The sequence below is a fragment of the Festucalex cinctus genome, chromosome 14 (genome assembly GCF_051991245.1).
Source record: "Festucalex cinctus isolate MCC-2025b chromosome 14, RoL_Fcin_1.0, whole genome shotgun sequence".
Taxonomy (NCBI): Eukaryota; Metazoa; Chordata; class Actinopteri; order Syngnathiformes; family Syngnathidae; genus Festucalex; species Festucalex cinctus.
In genome coordinates, this window is record NC_135424.1 from 19,637,932 (window position 1) to 19,661,084 (window position 23,153).

The following is a 23,153-nucleotide window of genomic DNA, read 5'->3' on the forward strand; positions in this document are numbered from 1 at the left end:
CACAAACTCCTGAGAATACATTTGTACAGAGCTAAATAAATAAATAACTAATATAATAAATCAAAAGAAATATAAAATATAATACTAATAAAATAAAAACATCTTGCACAGAGCCTGCTAATTTTCACGGACTAATTACAAAGCAACATTGTGTTTGGGGGCGGGATATGCAGCTGTGACCAAAGTGCCAAAGCCGTGGGAAAGAAACACACCTAACATGGCCCTATATTATTTTCATTTTTGTATTTGACTATCTTTAAATTGTACAACGATTTTGTGTCTGGTGTCTATGCAAGACGTGTTCTTAAATGTAAAACTGTGTTGACCTTAAGACTTAACCTAACATGGCGACACCGGCGGACGTATGCACGGATGCTGCAAGTAATTATGTTCTTGCAGAACTACTCAATTTCCTTTTTGAAAAAGAACTGCGAGAGGCGCTTCGTGCATTTTTATCTGGTAATGAAATTCGTGCTTTATCCAACCTTAACGACAACTTTAACATCTGTTGCCGTGATTGGTCAAAGCAAAAGATTGGTAGAATGCACAAGTTGGTGCTTAGTCCAATCATCTTGAAGTATTGCCCAGAATGTCCTGCCTTTCTCAAGCAAATCACAGTGGAGCGGAGCAGTCCCAGATTGATATTGTGGAGTGACTCACGATATCAATCTGGCTATTATACCAGGTCACATGTTCTCATCATATTTACATTTTGTTCTTACCTGACACCAACTCATTTGAGATGCGTCTCGCATGATTGAGTAGTTCCCTTCCTACTTCTACATTGTGTATGTACCAACCTGTTGAGTTCCTTCCTTGCATTAAAGACATACTTCATCATGCACCATTTGGCGAATTCAACAGCATTGTCCTGTTTGCTTGTAGTTCTTTCTACATGTGTATTTTCAGTGTTCAGGTCAAAGTTGAAAGCTGCACCTGCACAGAAGACTAAACAAGTGTACCTTTTTCCACAATGAAACCTGTTTGATGTTCTACTGGGATCTTCAAATGTCCCATTACTTTTGATTCTATGCAGATTTGTTTGACTCGAACTAAAGCAGGGGTGGCGAGATCCGGTCCTCGAGGGCCGCAGTCCTGCTGGTTTTGGATATTTCCCTTCTTCAACACAGCTGATTCATGATCAGCTCATCAGCAAGCTCTGCAGAAACCTGATAACGAGCCTGTTAATTGGAATCAGCTGCACTTCGAGTAGGGAAATCTGCAAAACCTGCAGGACACCGGCCCTCGAGGACCGCAGTTTGCCACCCCTGGGCTAAAGTGTTCAGAAAAAATCCCAACAAAAATATTTTTTGATTATTTATGAGCACTGTCCACTGCTCATAATTTATTTAATGATGAGTGCAATTCAGAATCAGTAAGAATGACAGCTTCCATTTACTCAACATGGGTACGATAGCAACTTTTTCCAACATAGCTTATTAAGCTGACTTAATTTTTGGGGCACAACCTACTCCATGCAACCTCTGCCTTGAATGAACAAGATATTAACACTCAGTAGTAGCAGTGAGATAAACTAAAATCAGCTTCACAACAGCCATCTGCAGACAAGGCAATAATGGTGAATAGCTGAGAAGTACACGGGGTTGTCAATGGAAGCGCCACAAAGCAAATTATGTATGCCAACAGGCTCCCCAATTATGGATCACATTTTATGTGAGTGAAATTGAAAATAAATTAAATATAAGCTTTGAATTCATTTAATGTCTGATTGTGGATGTTAAAAAGAGAGGGCAAATAAATGGGGGGAAAACGTAATCCGCATCTTAGCTTCTCAAAAAAATTTAAATGCAGATTGGTTACAATTATTTAAGTAACGGGGCAGGGTTCCAGTTTTCCTACTAATCTTAAACTTTAAAAAAAAAAAAAAAAAAAAGAGACCCCATAAAAAAAGATTAAGAAAATAACACTACTGCCCTCTTCTGGTGACAACCCATTGCCCCTATTGAACAATTCAAATACTGTGACATTTCTTTCGCTTAGCAACATAAATCAAAGTGTGCGTAATCAGCAAACGGCGTTTTAAAAACCTCTTTCCGAAAATGCCTGTCTGGCCATTGGGACGGTGGAGGTGCGTCTTCGTGTGATTTCATGAGCTGTGCGCTTCACATCTCCGCCTCCATCTGCTGCGCCCGCCTCTTGTCGTGCTGGTGCTTGGTGAGTCCGTACTTGAAGAACTCGTACACGGACCAGCTGATGGCCGTGGAGGGCATCTGGTAGATGACCCGGGCCTGCACTCCCTTGAAGTAGCCCCGCAGGCCGCCCAGCCTGTAAACCGTCCGGAAGGCGTGGGCCAGGCCCGTGATATGTCTGTGGGCTCCTTGGTTGGCCGAAAGGGAGCTGAGGGCGAGCGACTCTTGGGTGTTGAGCAGGGTCTTGCACACGTCCAGTGGCGTGGTGGCGGCGGCGGCCAGGGCCCCAGCGAGGGCGCCGGACAGCATGTGGGACGAGGGGTTGTACTGTCTGTGGGGGTTCAGCAGCTCCTGCAGGTACTCGTAAGTCATGAAATGGAGCGCTTGGAAGGGGACGTTCATGGTCAGCTGGGTGGTGTAGCTGCGGTAGAACGCGCGGGGGCCTTCGTTCCGCCACACGGCGCTGATACAGTCCAATGCGCCGCGGTACGGGGAGTTATACATCTGCATGCGCTGCTTCACAACTAGTGAGGGGGGTCACGTGACCACCATGGTGACGTCCGGGAGGTAGTTGAAGACAGAAAAAAAAAATAAATAAAGGGAAATGAGTAAACTGTAGAACAAATTAACAACCCCTGCGGTGAGTTGTCAAAATAACTTCAATTAGGGTTAGACCAATTATAAAAAAGACCGTCAATGCCAAATATCGCCATCGGACGTTTTAGGAATCTGAACGCCGATAAAGCTGGTATCTCACTGAGCAGCGAATGCTTGCGAACATAGCAAACTTGGGGTTTTCATCAGGATTTGTAAGATGTTCAATACCGTTTTTACTTGTCGCAAAGAACATATTCCAAGAATTTGTCAGTCTGCGAAGATCTTTTAAAAGCTTTTACGAACCCTGACGAAGCCCAAATTAGCTACGTTGGCATGCATTTGATGCTCAGTGAGAAACAGAAACTTTTTTCATTTATGGATTTATTTAAATTTACCCACTTTATAAAACCCAAAAATATGGTGTCACTGGGAACTCCCTATACTTTTTATTTTTAAAAATAAACATAAATAAAATTAAGAAATGATGTTGAAATTTTGGAAAACTTTATTTACAGTAGAAAACAATTTACTTAGTTTATAATTTAGCTTAGTAACACATGCTGATGACTGGAAGCTCCCTGCAATTTGTTATATTTTTTTAAACAAAACTGTCAATTCTTTATATGTTTGAAATTAAATCAAAAAGTTTTTTTTTGTTTTTTTTTTTTTTACATTTTGATGCTAATATTTTCTTTCACTGCAAATTGTATATCGGCTTGAAATATCAGTGAGTCTGCTTGGCTACTAATTATCGCTATCGGCCTTGAAAAAATCATATCAGTCTATCACTAACGTGAATGCAGCACAACTTGCCAGATTGTTTTGTTATTTAGGCTGAAAATTAACCAGCGCCTCTACTAGTTTTCACCAAGTCATGAACACCATTTTCTCACAATTGTTACAAAATGTGATAAATCAACAATTGAGGTTTTGATTAAAATGGTACTAAGGTACAAATAAATAAGAAAAAAAAAAAAAAAAAAAAAAAGGTTCGTACCTTCTGATGGGTTCATGGCTGCATCATGAAGCAGAGTGGCCACGCATCCTGCTGCTCCTGTAATTAACACGACTCAGACATTAAAATGATCTCAAGGCTTGCTGGAAAGAAGTGAAAATATAAAAATATCAGTAGGAAGCCTTTCTAAATAGCAAACATGGCATTACTCAACAAGTTGTCCAGTCGTGAGAGACATCTAGTGGACAACATTGTTCATTGCTTCTAAATGAGTCAAAATATAATTTAATTAAAAAAATGGGAAGAGTTGTTTGGAGGGGAGAAAGAGGACTTACCCAGCCTCCCAATACTCTGGAAAGAGGTAAGAGAGAAAATAGGGAAAACATGGAAAAAGGGACAACGACATTCAGTATAAGGATTTCCACACGGGAATTGAGTCAAATCCAAGTGGAATTTAGCGACAGAACTACACTGGCAACACTTGCAATGGAAATGTTTTGTCCAATCAGATGCCAGAATTCTACAGTATGTACTAATGGGCCAAGTTGATAAATGGGCTGCTTGGGTATAAAACATCAGCATTGCTTTGCATCATGACACAGCACAAACTTTTTGTGTAATCGGTAAGTTTTATGGTACCATTAGCCAAATGGCTGTTAGCGCCGGGGTGGATCACATCACTCAGAGTCTTTTTGAGTTTCTCATAGCTGGCAAAGTAGAGGGCATGGGCAGGACCCGCCCCGATGGCCGTCACATTCAGGCCTCTCATTGGCCGCCAAGCTCCCTCCGTGGCCACGATGCGGCGGAGGGCGTCCATCACGTTCCGGTAGCGGGCAGCCGGGTCGGGCTGAAGGCTCTGCATTCTTGTCTGGGGGAGAATCAAAATGGGGGACAAAGTCAACAATCGCATTGCAATGAAAGAGCATCGTGAGCAAATAATGGTTGGGAAAGAGTGGGCGGCGCATGCATTATTGAATAGAAGGAAGCATGAAGTTTCAAGCTCCAAGGTCACGAGGACATGACGTATATCCTGCTTGTGCTCCCACTGACCTGAGATCACAACTTTGTGTCCCACAAATGTAAACAGCAACAAATGAATCTAAAAACGAGTCAATCATGCGCTCTGGAATATAAAATAGTAAATGCATTCACAAAATCCTTGAACAGCAGTGTTGTGGCTGGATGGACAAACTCACAAGCGACCTCCGGCCTGTGTGCACTGTCATGCACATGCAGGGGACTTGGGCAAAGAATAAACACGGCCTCATGAGATCCTGTGTTATCAGGAATGCTGGACTAACAGAGAGCCCGGCAATGCCGCACACATTAGCCGAGTTTAGACACGTGGTTCATGGCGTTCTCGGTTTACAGTGGATCGGAACGGCGCGCAATAAACTAGTTTGTGTAAGAATGTCAGGGGTCACTAACCTTTTCAAAACAGCTACTTTGTGGCTACTGATTACAGCAAAGACCTGCCACTTTGAAAAACACTTCTGAGCTAACAATTTTGCTCAAATTGCCTTTATTATTCTTAATATTTAACATGATAGAAAACAGATAAACACCAATACGCAACACTTGCTACGCATGTTGATACATTAGGGGCTAACTGGTGCCTGACACATGGTGTACGGCATGCTCGGTTAGCGCCACACCACACTTGGCCTGGAAATGTCCATGCATTTTTTTCCTGTAATTATAAACTTCACTGCTACTTTAGTGTAGGTAAGCACTGCAGGATCTCCATCGTAAACCGACCCTCACAGCAGGATGACACTTCACAATGTAGATTAACACTGACTCCATTGTGGATTTTACTTCATGTGCACTGTGCAAGGGTTTCTTGCTGAGCTCCATTAGCGACATAGCCCCTAAAAAGAACAACAGTGATGAAGCCTCGACTCGGTCCGTGCATCCTGTGAGAGAAAACTACAGGTGTTCAAGACGTGCTTGCTTTTCACTGTGACACGGACAGCTGGATGTCCTAAGTTGAATTGTGTCATCTCGCCAATGCAATGATCAAGAGCAACTGACTGACCTGAGCTGGTCTAACCTCCGCCACCCCCAATACAAAAAAACAAAAACAAAAACAAACAAACAAACAAACAAAAGTTTGATTAGAAAATGACCCCAAGTGCGTAAATGGGATTACAAGACTGTCATATAACCCACTTACACAAACAACTTCATTGCCGATGATTGTGAACACAGTTTAAGACTCATTTGGCCCGTTTCATGTGGCAAGCAGAAGTAAAACGTTACAGGCTGAAGATCCAACATAAGTATTTATCTGCTGGATAAAAGACTAACAATTGTCAAACAATGGAAAGTGGTATACAATATAATTACAAGATCAGGAGACACAGGCTGGTATTCTAAGTTTGGGGTAACATAGAATGCCATTATTTTTATTTGACTATAACCACTGATTTTGTGTTTAAGAGATTAACTAATCAGACTCTAAATAATAGAATGCAATAAATACGAATAGTAAAAATAATAATAATAATCACAAATCCAATCTAAATGTCTGCTTTCGCGTTTAAACTCTCTCCATACGTCCATATTTTCACGAAAAATATGAAATCGCCGCGGTGGCGACCAAAAACTTCTGTTCGGTAATTAATATATTATACTTATGCTTCTGCTGGTATGTGCATTTATTTGTTGTTGTTTTCTTTACATTGTGTATCCTGTTTATCTATGCCTTGGACCTAAAGTGTGCAAATAAAGCTGACTGATTGATTGATAGATAGCTCTGTGGCTCAGACAAGGATGACCAACCAACTGTTGACTCATGTTAGCAACTTTTTTTTTTCTTCCCGTTTCCCTCCAAATAAACGCGTAAACATTGGTTACGAAACAAGCTAATAGAGGTTTAGCTTGAACGCGGGACGAACGATACATCTAATAAACGACTGGGTTTAAAAAATAAAAACAAAACGTAACATAAATGGTACGTTAACTAGCAAACGTTGGTTAACTGGTTGAGGCGTGCATGCTAGCGCGTTACCAAGGAGAAGCTAGCCGCTGACCTTGCGCTCAGCTCTGACGCGTGTTTGGGTTAGCATGGGAGGCTAAAAAGCTATGCTAACAGCAACGGAATTCTATCAACATGCATGGCGCAGAAACAGGCTAAATTGTGCAACTAGTTAGCCGCCGCCGAGATAGGCTACCTTGACACAATCGATGGGGAACATGAGGCAATGCTCCATGATCCCGGCCACGGCTCCGGCCAACATGTGGGTGCTCGTGGAGGCTCCCTGTGGCAAGCCCTCATAGTCCATAGGTTCAGAGTCATCACTTTGATCCTGTACGTTGCGGGAGATGTCAACAGTTTGTAGTTCGGTCTCGCCTCCGATCCTCGGCGACAGGCTTCCCACGATACTTTCCGAAACTCCCAGGAACCTGCCCCCCAGCCATCGAACTTCTGCCCCGGCAGATGCGCCAGCAACCCCGGGATCGTTGCCTGCAGACTCCGCTGTCATCCGACGCCTCCTTACAAATCCATCCGCTTCCATGAGAAACCGAACGACTGGAGGAAAGGGGTTGTTCGGCCACGCTCAAATGCCTGACAATGTACAATTCGGCTCCGGAGTTTTGCATTACCTTAGGTGGACTTGGCAGCTAATTGCCCCGCTCCAACATTCCCACCCGCGTCGTTACTTCCCAGCCGTAACCAGCCAAGCAAGGCCCAGCAAGGACGGAAACATGGGAAACACGCTACGGCCCAAGCGACGAACATGATTGGCTCCGAGAGGCATGTCCTCCGCGCACTATTGGCTGAAAGACCTGTCATTCAAAACGGTGACTGCCGCCACAAGTAATGTTTTCTTTTTGTTTTTTTGGTGGCCTTATTTTTTGAAGTTTTGCCTTGTCAGTTGTCTTTGTGTATTTATATTCTGTCAAAATGATGATCGCGTTTCAAATTTATTTACACATTTACTTTGGTGTCAAATCTCGGCATGTTAAGTTATACACAAAGCTATATTATTCAAATTGGTAATGAAAATTTCATTGTTAAATGTTCTACTTGTCACTATATATCGCTAGCATGGAAAGAAAAATTATCCTATTTATGACAAAAGAAGGTGTCTAAAGTGTACGTGACACCAGCTAAGTGAAAAATAACTATTCAATGCTTTGTCGCAATAATGTCCCACCCATTAAAAGCAACTAATTAATTGCTTATTTTCCCCATAGTCAATAGCTAAATAAACATCATTCTATTGTGCTGTATCCATAATGAAATGTCCAGTGAGCGTATAAGAGTAACTCACAAACAGAAAGACACTACACAAGATTAGATCAACTTTATGACTGGGCACTTCCTCATTGACTTTCACTTTATTGAATGAGAGGCACCCTGTATTGCTGCACAAGAAGCCATCCATTTGACCGCTGACTCCTCACAAGGGTCGCGGGGGTGCTGGAGCCTATCCCAGCTGGCTCCGGGCAGTAGGAGGGGTACACCCTGAACTGGTTGCCAGCCAATCGCAGCTGCACAAGAAGCGATGCATCTATTTACGACATGCTCAAAGGTTGTCACTTAAATTTTGAGTTTGACACATGTAATTAACTGTTGTCCTGGTTATCTCAATTTCTTGACGCAGGCATGTACAGTCATTATTCATCAAGATAAGCTATCTTTTGATATCCTCTGTCAGTTTATATTAGTCACCCTGGCTGGTCTTTGTCAAGCTGTTAGCATATAACTTGTGGTTCAAGTTCATTGTTTGTTTAGCTTGATGCTCTGCCTTGTGTTCCCTACAATACTTTGCTTGTCTTGCCAGTTGCCAGGGTGCTTTTCCCATCATTTTGCCTTAGCCCTTCACTGGGAAAGAAACCATCACTGGCAGGAACTGAAATTTGTTTTGAAATGACCACCACTCGCCTTATTTCAAAGGAGTAGAATCCAGCAGATAATCAACGAAGAAAGGTACTCCACTTTTAAAATGATATACAAGTGAATGTAATGAATATTATTGAAATGATTACATCTTGGACTGCCACATCCGCTTCACCATTCTGAGGTTGCAGATTGGAATTTGACCTGCGGCCTTCCTGTGTTTTTTCCCTGATTGTGTGATTTTTCTGTAGATACTTTAGCTTTCCCCTGCATTCCAAAAACATGCTTCTTTGCTAATTTGAAGACTCTAAAGGGTCCATTTGGTCAGAATATGAATAATTGTCTGTCTATGTGTCCTGTGATTGGCTGGCAACCATTACTCGTGTACCCCCTCACACCCAAAGTCAAATGCGATAGGCTGCAGCTCACCTTTGGAATAGAAAATGACAGTATGTATCGATGATAGCAACTTCTGATGTAGCTACATTAAGAAATCTAAAGTGTTTAAAAAACAATAATAATTGTAATTGAGTGTGCAATGTTTTTTTGCTAGTTATATTATTATTATTATTATTATTATTATTATTATTATTATTATTATTATTATTATTATTATTATTATTATTACATTTTACATTTTACATTATATTAATATTATTAAGTTTAGCATCCATGGACACTGAATTATTTTTTAAATTATATTTATATATTCAACACGTTTCAGCTTCAAATCTTACTAAAATTGTCATAATTTGTAACAATTACAATTAAAAAATATTTCCTCCAATACAATCTGTTAAATTATTATCTGACAAATCCATTCAGAAGTCTGATTTAACTTCACCTAAACAGTACTATAAATTAAGCGGTAAAATATAATATTTTAAGTGACATATGTTGACCATATACCTGTAAATCGAACATATCGTCTACCTTCCTGAAATAATGGACAAAGTCATTAAAAAAAGTTTTTCAGAAAACATAAAAAACTGAACCAAATAATGAACCAAATACTGATTAGGCTATCTTAATTTCATTTTAGGGGTAAAATTGAATTATCTGTTAAACCAGTGGTGCCCGTGGGCCAGATCAGGCCCGCAGCAAAGTGGTTTAATCTGACCCGCAAGACGACTTTGTAAAGTAAGACGACTTTGTAAAGTAAAAACAAAACAAAACGTAATGTCAGACCAATTAATCAGCCAACCACAACCAAATATATACATTTGTAATTTCACAAGCAGTCCTCAAATGAGTAATGTAACTTGTACATGGAATCTCCCTAGAAGTCATTATTTTACACACAACTTAAAGTTATGGTTTGTTTAAAAAAAATGTTGTTGTTTTTTAGTTATAGACCAACATAAACGTGTTACATACGACACAAATTCAATTACTGGTAACACAAATACATATGACAGAGATTAATGTCGTTATAACTTCATTAGCTGTGCCACACAATGCATTCTGGGAACTATATATATACTATATATATATATATATATGTATATATATATATGCAAAACAGGAAGATTTAACACATCTAGAACTCATACAGGCAAAGTGTTGCTGCGTTTCATTTGCATTCGTGTTATTTTTTTTTAAACAATAGATTACAGTTGAGCTCTGTAATTTAGGGCTGGCCCAAAAATTGCAAAAATCTGCATATAATTGACAGCAATTGTTTTTAAGTTATATACCATTATTTTACCGATTCGGCCCACTTAGAAATATATTTTCCTCCATGCGGCCCCTGGGCTAATATGAGTTTGACACCCCTGTGTTAAACTAATGATGTGTCTGATTTCAGCAGAAGTGGCACATATCATGAGAAGAAGTTTAAGGCAAAAAACCCTCAAACATTTTGGTCAAATTATGACTTAGGTCATTATTATAAGAAAGATGATTGATAAATTGTATTTCATTTAGTTTAGTCTTTAAAATCAAATGCTCAGCTTCATTATCAGATAAGTCGATTGCTGATTTGAATCATACATCTTAATATATCTCTGATATAATTAAGAATACTTCAAGATGTCAGTACATTTACTGCAGGCCATCAGTTTCTCAACCTGAAGGGAAAGAAGGTCTTCTTTCCACCTAGCAAATGATGCTATTGTGTTTTGTTGTGGTTCTGTACTAATAACATAATTGCATTTTCTCCTTTAATGCCTGAGAGAGCCTTGGCAGGCCCGAGTGTTGAATTTCTGCCGACAAAGGGTATTGAAGTGTTAATTTCTGCTTACAAGAACAAAATCTCCTACTTGTGATCTCATTAGGGCCGATTGAGCGTCGTCCGCAGACGTTCCTTATAGGAAAGGCGAAGTGTTCATCCTGTCAGGATCATTTCTCTTGTCTGCTCTAAGACAACAAGGGAGAATGGTGGCGGCTCAGGAGGGAAATCCTAGAACCCCCACAACACCTCATTGTACTCCCTCAGCCAACAGAGTGCACGTCTATGCAACCAAGAAGAATTATTTTACACCTTGTAAGCAAAATACAATCCAGAACTCGCCATTATGAGGACAAGTTTACATGGTTATGTGCTATTGTTTTGGTCCCAAGTAAAACTATTCCTTCCTCTCATCCTAGTGATATTCTCCCTGTGGACTGATAATGACAATGATGATGATCTACGGCTTTTCAAGCAGGCCAACAGTAATGTCTCAAGAGCTCATCTCAGCACTCTTATGACAATTAACCAAGTCAAGTACACTATAATGTACAGCACAAGTCTCAAGTCAGGAACAGAAACATTCTTATTAACTATAGTATATAGTAGCATGAAAAGTATACATTATACCATTATTTACTATACTCGCCAAATAATTCCCGCTGTTTGTAGCAACACATCATTCATTCATATGACTGTACAGTTTCCAAATATGAAAGTAAAAGACATGCAGATAGACGTTGCAGTAGAGGCCTAACAGAGCATCACCAGGGATCGAATGAATCTTAGAACATAATGTAATTGAATATTATAAAAATGCGTCAATAAAAGCCACCATCCATCCATCCATCCATCCATCCATCCATCCATCCATCCATCCATCCATCCATCCATCCATCCATCCATAGACAAGAATACTGAGTTTCATGTCGGACAGTGAAAATATCAATATTTCATATCAATATTTTATCTAGCTTATAACTCATAACCCTGTCAAGTTCACAATACCACATTTCCTAGTTCCCTCCCTGTACAAACAAACAAACAAACAAACAAACAAAACCAGTTACCCAATTAATCACTGGGTGACATATTGCTTAGCCCTTTGATCTCTGTTGCTATAATGCAATAATAATAATAATAATAATAATAATAATAATAATAATAATGCAATGCAATAATTTAACAGTGTTGTGTGCATCCATGTTCTGTTTACTGCCGTTCCACATAAAAATAATTCATTTTACTCCAAATGTAGGATAAAATGCATAGCCTACATCATTACAGTAGGCCAATAGGCCCTACTGTATGACATACAGCGTATGTATATAAAGGGTGTGGGAGATTGTATTCTCTCTGAGAGGGTCTTATGTTACACAATCGCTGGTCGAGCCTATATGAGCACTGTTTGAAGGTAAAGTGGTACCATATCATCATAAAGCAGGTTTTGGTGATGTGGCCAGTTGTAACTCGTTGTATGGAACAACTACGCCCTCATGTGGTCAAAGTAGATAACAACAAGCAACACAAACTTTAAAAACGAAACTGAACTTTTTTTAAAAATATTTTATCATTATATTCAGCATTGTTTATGCATTATGGTTTACTCTAGTGCTGAAAATGAAAATGAGTGATCACTTTTTATAACGAGCAGAATAGCGAGTTTTTGATCTTGAAGTGACCACCGACCTGTTTTCACTCTTTTCAGTGGGCGAAACTAGGGGCGGGAAGAGGGACTTTCAGACTCGCAATGGCTGCTGCTGCTGTATGGACTCATCGTGCACGGAGGCTCGCGAACGTCGTGAGCTCTGTGGCGAGATGCAGAGCCTACACGCACATCGGTTTCAAATCACACTATGATGCAATGGTCATCGGCGGAGGTGAGGTCCGACGAATTTTGTTTAAAAAAAAAAAAGAAAAAAAAAGTTTAGTTGTGCTTTGTAATATTTAATACAACGTCCCATTTAACTCTGCTGCAATGTCTAGTCATGTCTAGACAACTAGTCATTTTGCAATACGTGTCTTCTTGTGGAAAATAAGCTCATTAGTTAATGTGTGACTTTGTGTAAATGCTTTCCAAAGTTAAGCTGCAGCTTGACCAGTGTGGCCCTCTTAAACTTTGGACTGAATTTAACTAGATGGGAAAAACAGCTTGTGCAACTTTATTTTATACATTGATATTCGATTTTCTACCTTCATTTCTGTGAAATGATTTTATTTATGTTGCTGCAGGACACAATGGACTGGTGGCAGTGAGTCAAGACATTTTTCCTTGAACACTTATAGCATTGTGGCTCTTCTGATTGTTGGTCAAACGTTTGTTTTGTTTATTGTGTGTGTTTGTGTATACACAAGGCTGCCTACCTGCAGAAGGGAGGTTTACAGACCGCAGTGCTGGAACGCAGGCATGTGCTGGGAGGTGCAGCAGTGACAGAGGAGATCTTCCCCGGTAAGATAAGATGCCTCCATCCTCAGTCTGGGCAGCGGGTCCTCGACTGCGTTCTGGATTTTGTAAAATTACATGGAAATATCACAGAAATTCAGGTCACTGGTTTGTCTGCCATTATGGAGATTGAGATTGGGAGGATAACTGAAATACCAGTAGACTGAATTGTGTTTTTATTCATTATTTTTTCATTTGTAACTAATCAGTTAATATGTTGTACATTTTCCAATCTTCTTAGATGTTCTCAGAAAATGTTAAAAGGTATGGAGAAACTTTGGTGTTAGTGGCAAAGACGTGATCACAAAGTGGCTGCAACAATTTAAACAATTATAATACCACTTTTATTTTGCGTGCAGGTTTCCACTTCTCCAGGTGCTCCTATTTGCTCAGCTTATTACGGCCGCACATTATAACAGACTTGGAGCTGAAGGTAAACAATCAGGTTTAAGAAATCACGTGATATGCTTTTGAACTGCCCGATATATTTTGTGTTTTCAGAAACATGGGCTGAAGGTGCATATGAGGGATCCTCACGCGTTCACACCCATGTTGGAGGAGGGGGTCAGGGGTGGGCCGCCAAGATCCCTCACGCTAGGCTCGGATCTCGCCGAGAACCAGAAGGAGATTGGCAAATTTTCCCAGAAAGATGCAAAGGTGGTTCAAGCATTGTGAAGCATGCTTGCTTAGTTTTATAAACTGCTGCATATGTATCAACTTGAATTGTCTTTGCAACCAGGCTTTTTCAGACTTTGTTTTGCACCTTGAGAAGCTAGCTGGAGCTATCCACCCACTCCTCGATGCCCCTCCTGTTGACATTCCAGGTGTCACAGCCGGATCATTGAGAAGGAGGCTGGCTGCGGCTAAAACACTGAAGCCTGTTGTCAAATGTGGTGGGTAACACATTTCTTCTTCTTCTTCTTCTTCTTCTTCTTCTTATTATTATTATTGACAATAATATGTTCTATGCAGCCCCACACTGGCCTAAATATGGCATTCTGATTAATATTCCGTAATAAGCAGCAAAGCCCAGCTGTTTTTATCCATCTCAGGGGGAGGCCATTTTTTTTTGTTTGTTTTGTTTTTAATACTAACTCACACAAACACGCACACAAACTTACATGGTCTTCCAGGCAGGGAAGCGAACCCACGCCGGCACCGGAACCCGGGGGCGGCCATTTTGCCATTTGTTGTCGACTGAAGATGACATCAGCATTGCTCAGGCTCTGGCAACAACCAATCACAGCTCACTTGTTTACTGAAGCTGAGCTGTGATTGGTTGTTACCTGAGATAGATTAAAATGGCTGAATTTGGCTTCATAACTCATAGTCCACAAACATAATATTAAACAGAATGTCATGTTTAGACTTGTGAGGTCACATACAGCATAACATATTGTCAAGAAATGTTTAAGGTTGACTTCCACTTTAAACATAGATGTCATAAAAATGAAATGAGTCCCCCTTATACTGTTTTTTTTTTTTTTTTAAATACAGGGTTGAAGTTAGGCCGTAACATTCCAGAGTTTTACGAAATCATAACAGCACCAATCATGAAGGTTTGTTGGTCTTATTTAGCCAGCTGAATATTTACTGCTGTCTCTAGGTGGCGCTGTAACGCAGCTCGTGTTTTCTCCCGTTAGATCCTTAATCGCTGGTTCGAGTCGGAGCCACTGAAAGCAACCCTGGCTACGGACGGTGTGATTGGAGCTATGACCAGTCCCAGCAAACCTGGTAGTGGGTGAGACAACATGTTAAGGAAATGGAAATGCCCCAAAAGTTGAACCATTTGGAGTGGAGGACATGCGCTTTAAAAATGGATGCTATGTTTTATTTTTGTATTTTTTGCTTATTAGATCAATTTAGATTTCTACCAGTGCCCCAGAGTGTTCCACATTTGAGGTCCCACTGTATTAGAAGTGGATGAATGGAATCAGATTTGACATTTACTTGTAGATATGTGCTCTTACATCACGTGATGGGAGAGTTGGAGAAGGAGAAAGGTGCCTGGGGTTACGTTGAAGGTGGCATGGGAGGCGTGTCTAAGGCTTTAGCCAGCGCCGCCCGATCTTACGGCGCAGACATTTTCACAGAAAAGGTAAATGCTTAATTATAGGAAGGCCTCTGCCACAAGTGTGCAATTGCTTTTGCCAATAGTGGTCTTTTCTTTGATCAAATCCAATGTGTGACTTGTAGGATGTAGAGCATGTTGTTGTGGGCTCAGATGGTGCCGCCAAGGGAGTGGTGCTGAAGGACGGCACAGAGATCCGGAGTACAATTGTTCTTTCTAATGCTACTCCTTATGTCACATTTAAAAACCTCACACCACAGGTAAAAATAATAGATAAACAATTAGCAATACTGATGACTGCATAAGATATATTTTTTCCATGTTCCTGTTTTTTTTTTTTTTTTCAAGGGTGCCCTGTCATCAGAATTCTTGAAAGCTGTCGATCAGATTGATTACACCTCACCTGTTACTAAGATCAATGGTAAATATTTGGTCCTATTATGCAAATGTAAAAAAAAAACATTGGACCGGAAGAAAAAAAAAAACTCATTTAAAGTGCAGTAATGGTATATATTGGCATAAATATTGCAGCATTGTTTACACAGCATATTCAGAAACATTAATTGAAATGGATGCCACGCGTGATCAGGCGTATGATTATAATAAATACGTATTTATTTATAAAAATATTTTTCCCTTAAAAATTACACTAATTGATATATTACTGTAAATAAAAATGACATTAAAATACAGTATAACATAAACAAAAATCGAATTTCCATTTATTCAATCTCAATACCTACAAATTATAGTTAAAAAACTCTCACACTCAATTTTTTTTTTGCCACTTTGTCAAATGTTACCATTGTACAAAAAATTAATTTAACCTAAAATTTGACCAGGGTGTTTGGGGATTAACTATTATATAACTATTAATTACTAACTAACTATTTCATAAACATTACATTAACATTTTTCAGTCCAGTTATGGACCAAAATAATTTTCTTGATTTAAAATCTAGAATTTAAAGTCATTTGTAAATATCAAATATGATGATAAGGCCGATATATACAGTAGAATGTATTGTAAAATTAAAGTCCTTGTAAAGTGACAATATGTTTTATAACTTTGACGCACCACATAAAGAAATATTGTTAATCCTCCCAAATTTGGATGATTAAAAAGAATCACCAAGCATATAAAAATGAGACTTTAAATTGGTCTCTATCATTGCATAGACAATGATTGTCTATCAGCTGTCAATCAAATTCAACTTGGTCCAGTATCTTTCTTATACCTACAAATAACTATCAGCGAAAAATATTATTCGCTTAAAACCAGTGGCTGGAGTATATCCCATTGGGTTGTCGTGGAAGACAACAAGAGGCGCTATAGCAACCAGCTAGCTTGCGAGCTAACAAGCTTTGGCCTCGTAAAATTAACTTTAAAAGTCACACTTTACAATCATAACAGAAATTTCAAGGATAAGTCACACATTGTTTTAAGTGTAATCCCCCCTCCGCCCAATTGTTTTTAATAGTGGCAGTGGACAAGCTGCCAAACTTTCTCGCAGCTCCCACACCAGACAATAAACCAGGACCTCACCATCAATGCTCCATTCACATCAACTGTGACAGAGTGGACATACTGGAGGCAGCCTACATGGAGGCCATGAATGGACGTCCCTCAACCAGGCAAACTGTCTCATTATTTCACCAGCACTCTGAAATGACACATCACATTTGACCGCATTGTAGTAGCTGACACGCAATTTGATCTACCAGTATTTATTTGGGTTTTGTGCTTCAGGCCTATGATCGAGATGACTATCCCGTCTGTGCTGGACCGCACATTGGCGCCCTCTGGCAGTCATGTGGTGTCAATGTTCACACAGTTCACCCCCTTCCATATCGAGGGCAGAGAGTGGACTGAGCAGGACAGAGAGGCCTTTGCAGATAATGGTTAGAAATGCTGGCAAAATAGTTTTAACAAGATTAAAAATCGTGTCTTTCATATGCATTGTCTTCACTAACTATCAAGGTTTGATGAAATTATATTAATCAAATTAGTTTGATGTTCATTTATTTTGAAAAAGGGTGCCATGTTCATTTGTTTTTTATGTCAAAAGTTAGACATTTCGAAATATTTATTGTGGTGTTGGCGACGTCATTTTGGAAAACGCCCTACATATATGAGCATTGTTGTCAAACATTGTAAGAATATTTGAACTGAAATCTGTTATAGTTTAATCTAGTTTACACCTGTATTTGTTTCATGTAGTATTCGAGTGGGTGGAGAAATACGCCCCTGGATTCAAAGAGTCAGTGGTGGGCAGGGACATCCTAACTCCGCCTGACCTGGAGAGTATTTTTGGGCTCACCGGAGGGGTAAACATTCGTGATTTGTTTGACACTAGCAACTGTTCAAACACGGCCATGTCGTTAAATGTCATTGGATTCTGCTGTAATGTAATCGACGAGCGTTTGTGTCGAGTCAGCACATTTGCTCGTTTTCTGTACTCAGCAGGCACATATAGTACTGTTGATTTTCATGCCAACGCAAACGGAATTTTCAACTCTGGTTGACAGAATATCTTTCATGGGTCAATGTCATTGGACCAGCTGTACCTAGCGCGACCATTGCCCTCACTCTCGGACTACCGTACGCCAATTAAAGGCCTGTATCTTTGTGGCAGTGGCAGTCATCCAGGTTTGCTTAGAACGCGCAAGTAACTGCTGTCATATTCAAACAATTAACAAAGTGTTATCTGCTCATTTGTTTTGTTTGTTTTCAGGTGGAGGTGTGATGGGGTCTCCTGGCTGGAACGCTGCACTAACCGCCATGGCTGACCTGAAACGCCACTGACAAACAGTTGAAACACTCAACACTCCTATATCTGATCAGATGCTCTGTCGGGCACTCTGTATGTCATACAAAGCTCAATCATTAACACATATCGGTTCCACGTCTGACAAGGCCAGCCTGCGAATCGTGAAAATCCGCATATAATTGACAGCCATTATAATTGCATGCAATTGTATTTCATGTGTTTTAACTCCAAAAATTATTGAATCAATGGGAATATCCCGCTATCAGTGTTTTCCATCAAAATTTAGTATGCACAAAAAAAGGAAAAAAATTCAGTCTACTGTAATCTTGATTATTAATTTTAAAAGCTCACTAGTGGGTAAAAAGTGAGCTCACTCCCTGTGTAACAGTGCAATATTGCCACACGTTTTAAAATGATATATGAATCTACGTATTTAATGCATGCTTGATACTGTAAATTGAAAATTGTTACATACTTTCTCATCATTGCCAAACATGCAACTATTTTGTTTTTTTTTCATATGAAGTCAGGTAAATAAATCTAAATTGAATTTTAGTAGCAGTTGCCCTTATTAGCTGCAAACATTTAGGCAGGTTGCATGCTGGAGTTGTTTTTCCTGGTCAAGCATGTCATTTCACTCTCCATTACGCACTGATGCACAATTTTGTAACTGAAAAAAATAAAATCATGGCACCTCCTGGGATAAAGCATATGAATTAGTGTCCGATATCACTATCAACCACAAGGGGGTGAGCCAATAGATGTAAGGGGTTAAGTTTTACTATCAGGAACTAAAACGTTTCCATCCATCCATCAACCGGGTACGGTCATAAGGGCAGGAGCTTTAGCAAGGAAGAATAGGAAATTGCTACACATTTCATGCAATTTGAAGGGAAAAAAAAAAAAAAAGCTCTATTGCGATATATGTCTTTAAAAATTTGTCATTTTTTGGGGGGATTTTTTAATTTTTTTTGTATCAAAGTACAAGTGGTATCAGTAGAGGCGATTCTAGGCTCAGTGGTTTAGGGGTGCTATAAAGACATAAGGGTGCTTGGGTGATCCAAAGTGTGGGGAGGGGATGTGAAGGTGTAGTGATAGGTATGTTGTCGTGGTTTGTGGGTACTTCCTGCTCCAACAATTGCAAGGGAAGTCAGTGAGTAAATCAAAAGGTGTGCAAAGGACTTAAAATATAAAACCCTAATTTCTTGGGAAGGGTACCGGTACTGTTTTTGATACAACAGCTCCTCAACATTCACAGTATGCATTTTTCTGGAGTAAACCAGCATCCCACGATTTACAGTGAGAATTTACTAAAATGGACCTTGTATGTAGGCCAACTTATTTTTGAAATTCTTTTAAATGAAACACATGTAAAATATAGTAACATACATTAACTTAATACAGAATGTTTTTTGACTATAGCCTACTACATAGACATTAAAAAAATGCACTTAAATCAACAAAATAATGCATGTACAAGTCTGTGTATGGGTGATATTAAACATTAACAAAATAAATAGACCTAAAAACTGTTTGTGTCAACATTCCGGGGCGGGGACCCAAATGCAGAAAAACAATGAATGAGTTGGAAAAGTTTTATTACAATAGTGGACGGCCAGAAAGAGGTTGCAGTCCGTTGGGTGCTGGGGGCTGGTTCTGGTTGGGGAGGCGTGTGTCAAGGTCAGGGTCTGCGGGCAGGACGACAGGCTGAAAAGGAGGACTGGAAATGCGAGTCAGGAAAGGTAAGTAAAAGTTGATTTCAAGTTTCAACGTCTAGCTGGATGTACAAACTCGTTCAGGAGTTGTGACGATCTGGCGGTGTGGTGGAGTGAGGCTGGCTTAAGTAGGCTGCTGATTAATTGGACACAACTGCTGCTTGACTCCAATGCACCACACCTGGAAGACACTCAGCGGGCTGGGCCCGCAGGCCTGTCAGTACCCCCTCCCCTACGAGCACCACGGCCCAGGCGACCAGGATGGGCACGATTGAAGTCGCAGATCAGCGACCTGCACAGGACCTGGTGAGCAGGGATCCAGCTGCGTTCTTCCGGTCCGTAACCCTCCCAGTCTACCAAGTACTGGAGGCCGCCACGGTGAAGGTCTAGAAGGCGGCGTACAGTGTAGGCGGGATGTCCAATCATGAGAGGAGCGGGCAGTGGAGGCACAGAGGGCTAGATGAAAGGTTTTATCTGTGAGACATGAAAAGTGGGGTGTACATGAAGAGAGGTCGGGATCTTGAGACGTACAGCACAGGGGTTGATCACAGCCTCAATCTCAAAGGGGCTGCTGAAACGAGGGGACAGCTTCTTGGATTCCGCCTTTAGCGGCAGGTTTCTTGTACTGAGCCATACCTTCTGGCCGACGGCATAGGTAGGAGCAGGAATGCAGCGAAGGTTGGCATGTTGGCATCTGATCTGGTGCCCTCTGCTGCAAGCTGGCGGGACAGGGCATCCGGCTTTGTATTCTGGGACCCTGGGCGGAAAGACAAGGTGAACGTGAACCGATCAAAGAACAAGGCCTACCTGGCTTGACGTGAGCTTAGTCTCTTGGCTGAGGGGATGTACTCCAGATTTTTGTGGTCGGTCCATACAACAAATGGCTGCTAGGCCCCTTCCAGGAGGTGCCTCCATTCCTCCAATGCCGCCTTCACCGATCTCATAGTTCCTCTGCTGGAGAGAGCCTGCAGGAGTAGCAAGCACACGGGTGGACCTTACCGTCCTCCAGAGACCGCTGGGACAAAACTGCTCCGACCCCCACCTCAACTATGAACTGCCTCTGTGGGTCTGGATGGACAAGCACGGGAGCAGTGGTGAACATACGTTTGAGCTTGCTAAAGGCCAGGTCAGCCTCCTCAGACCACTTGAAGGGCACCACTGGACGTAAGAGGAGCTGTGGCACGACTGTAGTCTGATGAATCGGCGATAAAAATTGGCAAAACCAAGGAAGCGTTGCAGCTCCCTTCTGGACGTGGGTCTGGGCCATTTGGTGAGTGCAGTTTTGGCGGGATCCATTTGGAGCCGTCCCTCAGCAATTACGTAGCCAAAAAGGTGGTTTTGGTTACATGGAATTAACACTTTTCAGCTTTCACAAAAAGCTTGTTTTCAAGGAGTCTCTGGAGTACATGTCTTTTATGTTCAGAGTCCAAACTTGAGAAAAATCAAGACGTCAAGATGTACAAAGACGAACTTCTCAATCATGTCACGCAGAACATCGTTGACCAGGGCCTGAAAGACAGCGGGGGCCAAAAGGCATGACAAGATATTCGTAGTGCCCCCTATGTGTGTTGAATGCGGTCTTCCATTCGTCGCCCTGCCGGATTCGGACAAGATGGTAGGCCTGGCACAAGCCCAACTTGGCAAAAATGGTGGCTCCATGAAGAGGTGAGAACGCGGAGTCCATCAGGGGTAGGGGATATTTTTTCTTTATGGTGATGTCATTCAGACCACGATAGTCAACACAAGGGTGGAGCGTCTTGTCCTTTTTGTCCACAAAGAAAAAAAAACAGCTCCCACTGGTGATGAGGAAGGCTGGATAATACCTGCTGCCAGTGATTCATTGATGTAAGAATCTGCTGCTTCTCGCTCCGGCCGTGAGATGTAAAGCCGGCATCGTGGAAGTGGCGCTCCGGGCTGGAGGTCGATAGCGTAGTCGTATGGTCGGTGAGGGGGCAGAGAAGAAGCATGGTGTTTGCTGAAGACCCAGGCAAGGTCATGATACTCAGGAGGGACGCAGGACAGGTCGGGCAATTCTTGTGGGTTTTGGCCACTGGGTGGCACAACAGCAGACAGTAAGCAATTCTCATGGCAATAATTGCTCCAGGAAATGATGTTGGGCACAGTCCAGCCAATATGTGGGTTGTGCTGCTTGAGCCATGGCATGCCCAACAATATGGGAACTTGGAGTCAAATACATGTAGACTGATTACTCGAGAGCTTTAGTACAACTGGTACCGTTTGTTGTCTGACATGGAAGATCAGTGCACCATTTAGGGCTGTGGCATCCAAAGGAGTGGTCAAGGTTTGGAGGTGCATGGCCATTTGTTTGTGATCAATCAAGTTCCCATCGGCTCCGGAGTCTACAAGGGCTGACACGGGCAAAGACAGATTACCCCAGCAGAGGGTAGCAGAAAGCATAAAACTATTAGAATCAGGGGAACTCAAAGGGACTCACCAATACGTTCCCCATTACTGGAGAGTCAGTCGTTTTGGCCGGGAGTGGCACTGTGCGATGTAGTGGCCGTTGGCTCCACAGTACAGGCACAGGTTAGAGGAACGTCTGCGCGCCCTCTCCAACTCCGACAGACGAGCACGTCCCAGCTGCATAGGGACACTGCCAGTGTCTGGGGGCGGGCCGGAGGCGGAAGCTGGAGCTGGAGCCAGTGGCATGGGAGATGGTTCCGACAGGGATGGCCCAGCAGTGGGCGGGAGCGGAGTCTGCAGTTTGGCATTGCGCTCCTGGAGGAGACAATCCAGCCTTATGGCCAAGTCAACGAGCGAGTCAAGACAGCTCGGATCATCCCTCGAGGCCAATTCATCCTTGATGTTTTCGTTTAATGCTGCCCGGAAGACTTCCTAGAGTGCCTCATCGTTAAAGTTGCTCTCAGCGGCGAGAGTCCTGAAAGAGAGAACGCTGCCACGCTACGAGCACCCTGTCGTAGCGACATGAGACGTCTAGCAGCCTCCCTCCCACGGACCGGGTGGTCGAAGACCTTCCTCATTTCCTGGGTAAAGGTGGAAAAGGAAGTGCAAGCAGGGGACTGTTCGTCCCACTCAGCAGTGGCCCATGCGAGAGCCGCGCCGCGGAGGTAGCCTATGAGGTAAGCAATCTTAGCGTGGTCGAAAACATGACAGTGGCGCTGACTCAAGACTAGAGAAAACTGGACTAGAAAAGGACGGCAATCTCCTAAATCACCGTCATAAGGGGCAGGCGTGGGCACGTACGGTTCTTTAACGACATGGCGAGGAGGTGGGGCGGGCGTGGCAGGTGTAGCTGCAGATGGTCTGTGTTTGAAAGGCCGCATGTTGCTGTTGGAGGGTGTTGAGGGCTTGCGAAAATTCACGTACCTGTCCAATCAAGAAGTTCAGGGCATTGTCATGTTGGTCCAAAAGCACACCTTGTCCGGTCAGGGTCTGACGAACGGAATCGTT

General features: G+C 41.8%; 3 protein-coding genes and 1 long non-coding RNA gene across 7 annotated transcripts in view; 2 read left to right on the forward strand and 2 right to left on the reverse strand.

Moving 5' to 3' along the window:
• Nucleotides 1–1,312: 1,312 nt before the first annotated feature.
• slc25a28 (solute carrier family 25 member 28) lies at nt 1,313–7,413 on the reverse strand. 2 transcript variants are annotated; one of them, XM_077495223.1, is made up of 5 exons: nt 7,312–7,396; nt 6,879–7,237; nt 4,342–4,570; nt 3,745–3,801; nt 1,313–2,674 (listed from the first exon to the last, which is right to left on the reverse strand). In XM_077495223.1, exons 2-5 carry the CDS (start codon nt 7,221–7,223, stop codon nt 2,124–2,126), a joined length of 1,182 nt encoding a protein of 393 aa, XP_077351349.1. In that variant the 5' UTR covers nt 7,224–7,237; nt 7,312–7,396; the 3' UTR covers nt 1,313–2,123. The 2 variants fall into 2 exon arrangements, with proteins under 2 accessions (XP_077351349.1, XP_077351347.1); XM_077495221.1 differs by having other exon boundaries at nt 6,879–7,413.
• Nucleotides 6,504–19,203, forward strand: LOC144001153 (pyridine nucleotide-disulfide oxidoreductase domain-containing protein 2-like). Of its 2 annotated transcripts, none has more exons than XM_077495219.1 (17): nt 6,504–7,509; nt 12,430–12,601; nt 12,954–12,973; nt 13,077–13,170; nt 13,524–13,597; nt 13,666–13,821; nt 13,904–14,057; nt 14,662–14,723; nt 14,808–14,905; nt 15,121–15,262; nt 15,361–15,495; nt 15,584–15,656; nt 16,717–16,870; nt 16,986–17,137; nt 17,457–17,563; nt 17,765–17,885; nt 17,971–19,203. In XM_077495219.1, the coding sequence occupies exons 1-17, from the start codon at nt 7,465–7,467 to the stop codon at nt 18,039–18,041; spliced, it is 1,830 nt and encodes a 609-aa protein (XP_077351345.1). In that variant the 5' UTR covers nt 6,504–7,464; the 3' UTR covers nt 18,042–19,203. The 2 variants fall into 2 exon arrangements, with proteins under 2 accessions (XP_077351345.1, XP_077351346.1); XM_077495220.1 differs by having other exon boundaries at nt 6,506–7,525; nt 17,971–19,202.
• Nucleotides 19,204–19,545: 342 nt separating this feature from the next.
• LOC144001468 (uncharacterized) lies at nt 19,546–22,675 on the reverse strand. Of its 2 annotated transcripts, XR_013278494.1 has the most exons (4): nt 20,764–22,675; nt 20,358–20,686; nt 19,798–20,195; nt 19,546–19,694 (listed from the first exon to the last, which is right to left on the reverse strand). It is a non-coding gene; the product is annotated as an uncharacterized LOC144001468 (long non-coding RNA). The 2 variants fall into 2 exon arrangements; XR_013278493.1 differs by having other exon boundaries at nt 19,688–20,195.
• Nucleotides 22,676–23,024: 349 nt separating this feature from the next.
• LOC144001636 (pyridine nucleotide-disulfide oxidoreductase domain-containing protein 2-like) overlaps nt 23,025–23,153 on the forward strand; it is a 474,238-nt gene continuing 474,109 nt past the window's right edge. Inside the window, exon 1 of the mRNA XM_077496124.1 lies at nt 23,025–23,127. Coding sequence (XP_077352250.1) covers nt 23,025–23,127 — 103 coding nt within the window. The remainder of the gene's footprint in view (nt 23,128–23,153) is intronic.

Excerpts from the sequence above, each read along its gene's own strand:
- slc25a28 (XM_077495221.1), bottom strand. The coding sequence starts at position 7,223 with ATGGAAGCGGATGGATTTGTAAGGAGGCGTCGGATGACAGCGGAGTCT. Across the intron at positions 4,571-6,878 it reads TCCCCATCGATTGTGTCAAG|ACAAGAATGCAGAGCCTTCA; the intron begins GTAGCCTATCTC and ends ATTCTCCCCCAG. Across the intron at positions 2,675-3,744 it reads AGCCATGAACCCATCAGAAG|TTGTGAAGCAGCGCATGCAG; the intron begins GTACGAACCTTT and ends CCCCCTCACTAG.
- LOC144001153 (XM_077495219.1), top strand. The coding sequence starts at position 7,465 with ATGTCCTCCGCGCACTATTGGCTGAAAGACCTGTCATTCAAAACG. Across the intron at positions 15,657-16,716 it reads ACCTGTTACTAAGATCAATG|TGGCAGTGGACAAGCTGCCA; the intron begins GTAAATATTTGG and ends TGTTTTTAATAG. Across the intron at positions 17,886-17,970 it reads TGGCAGTGGCAGTCATCCAG|GTGGAGGTGTGATGGGGTCT; the intron begins GTTTGCTTAGAA and ends GTTTGTTTTCAG.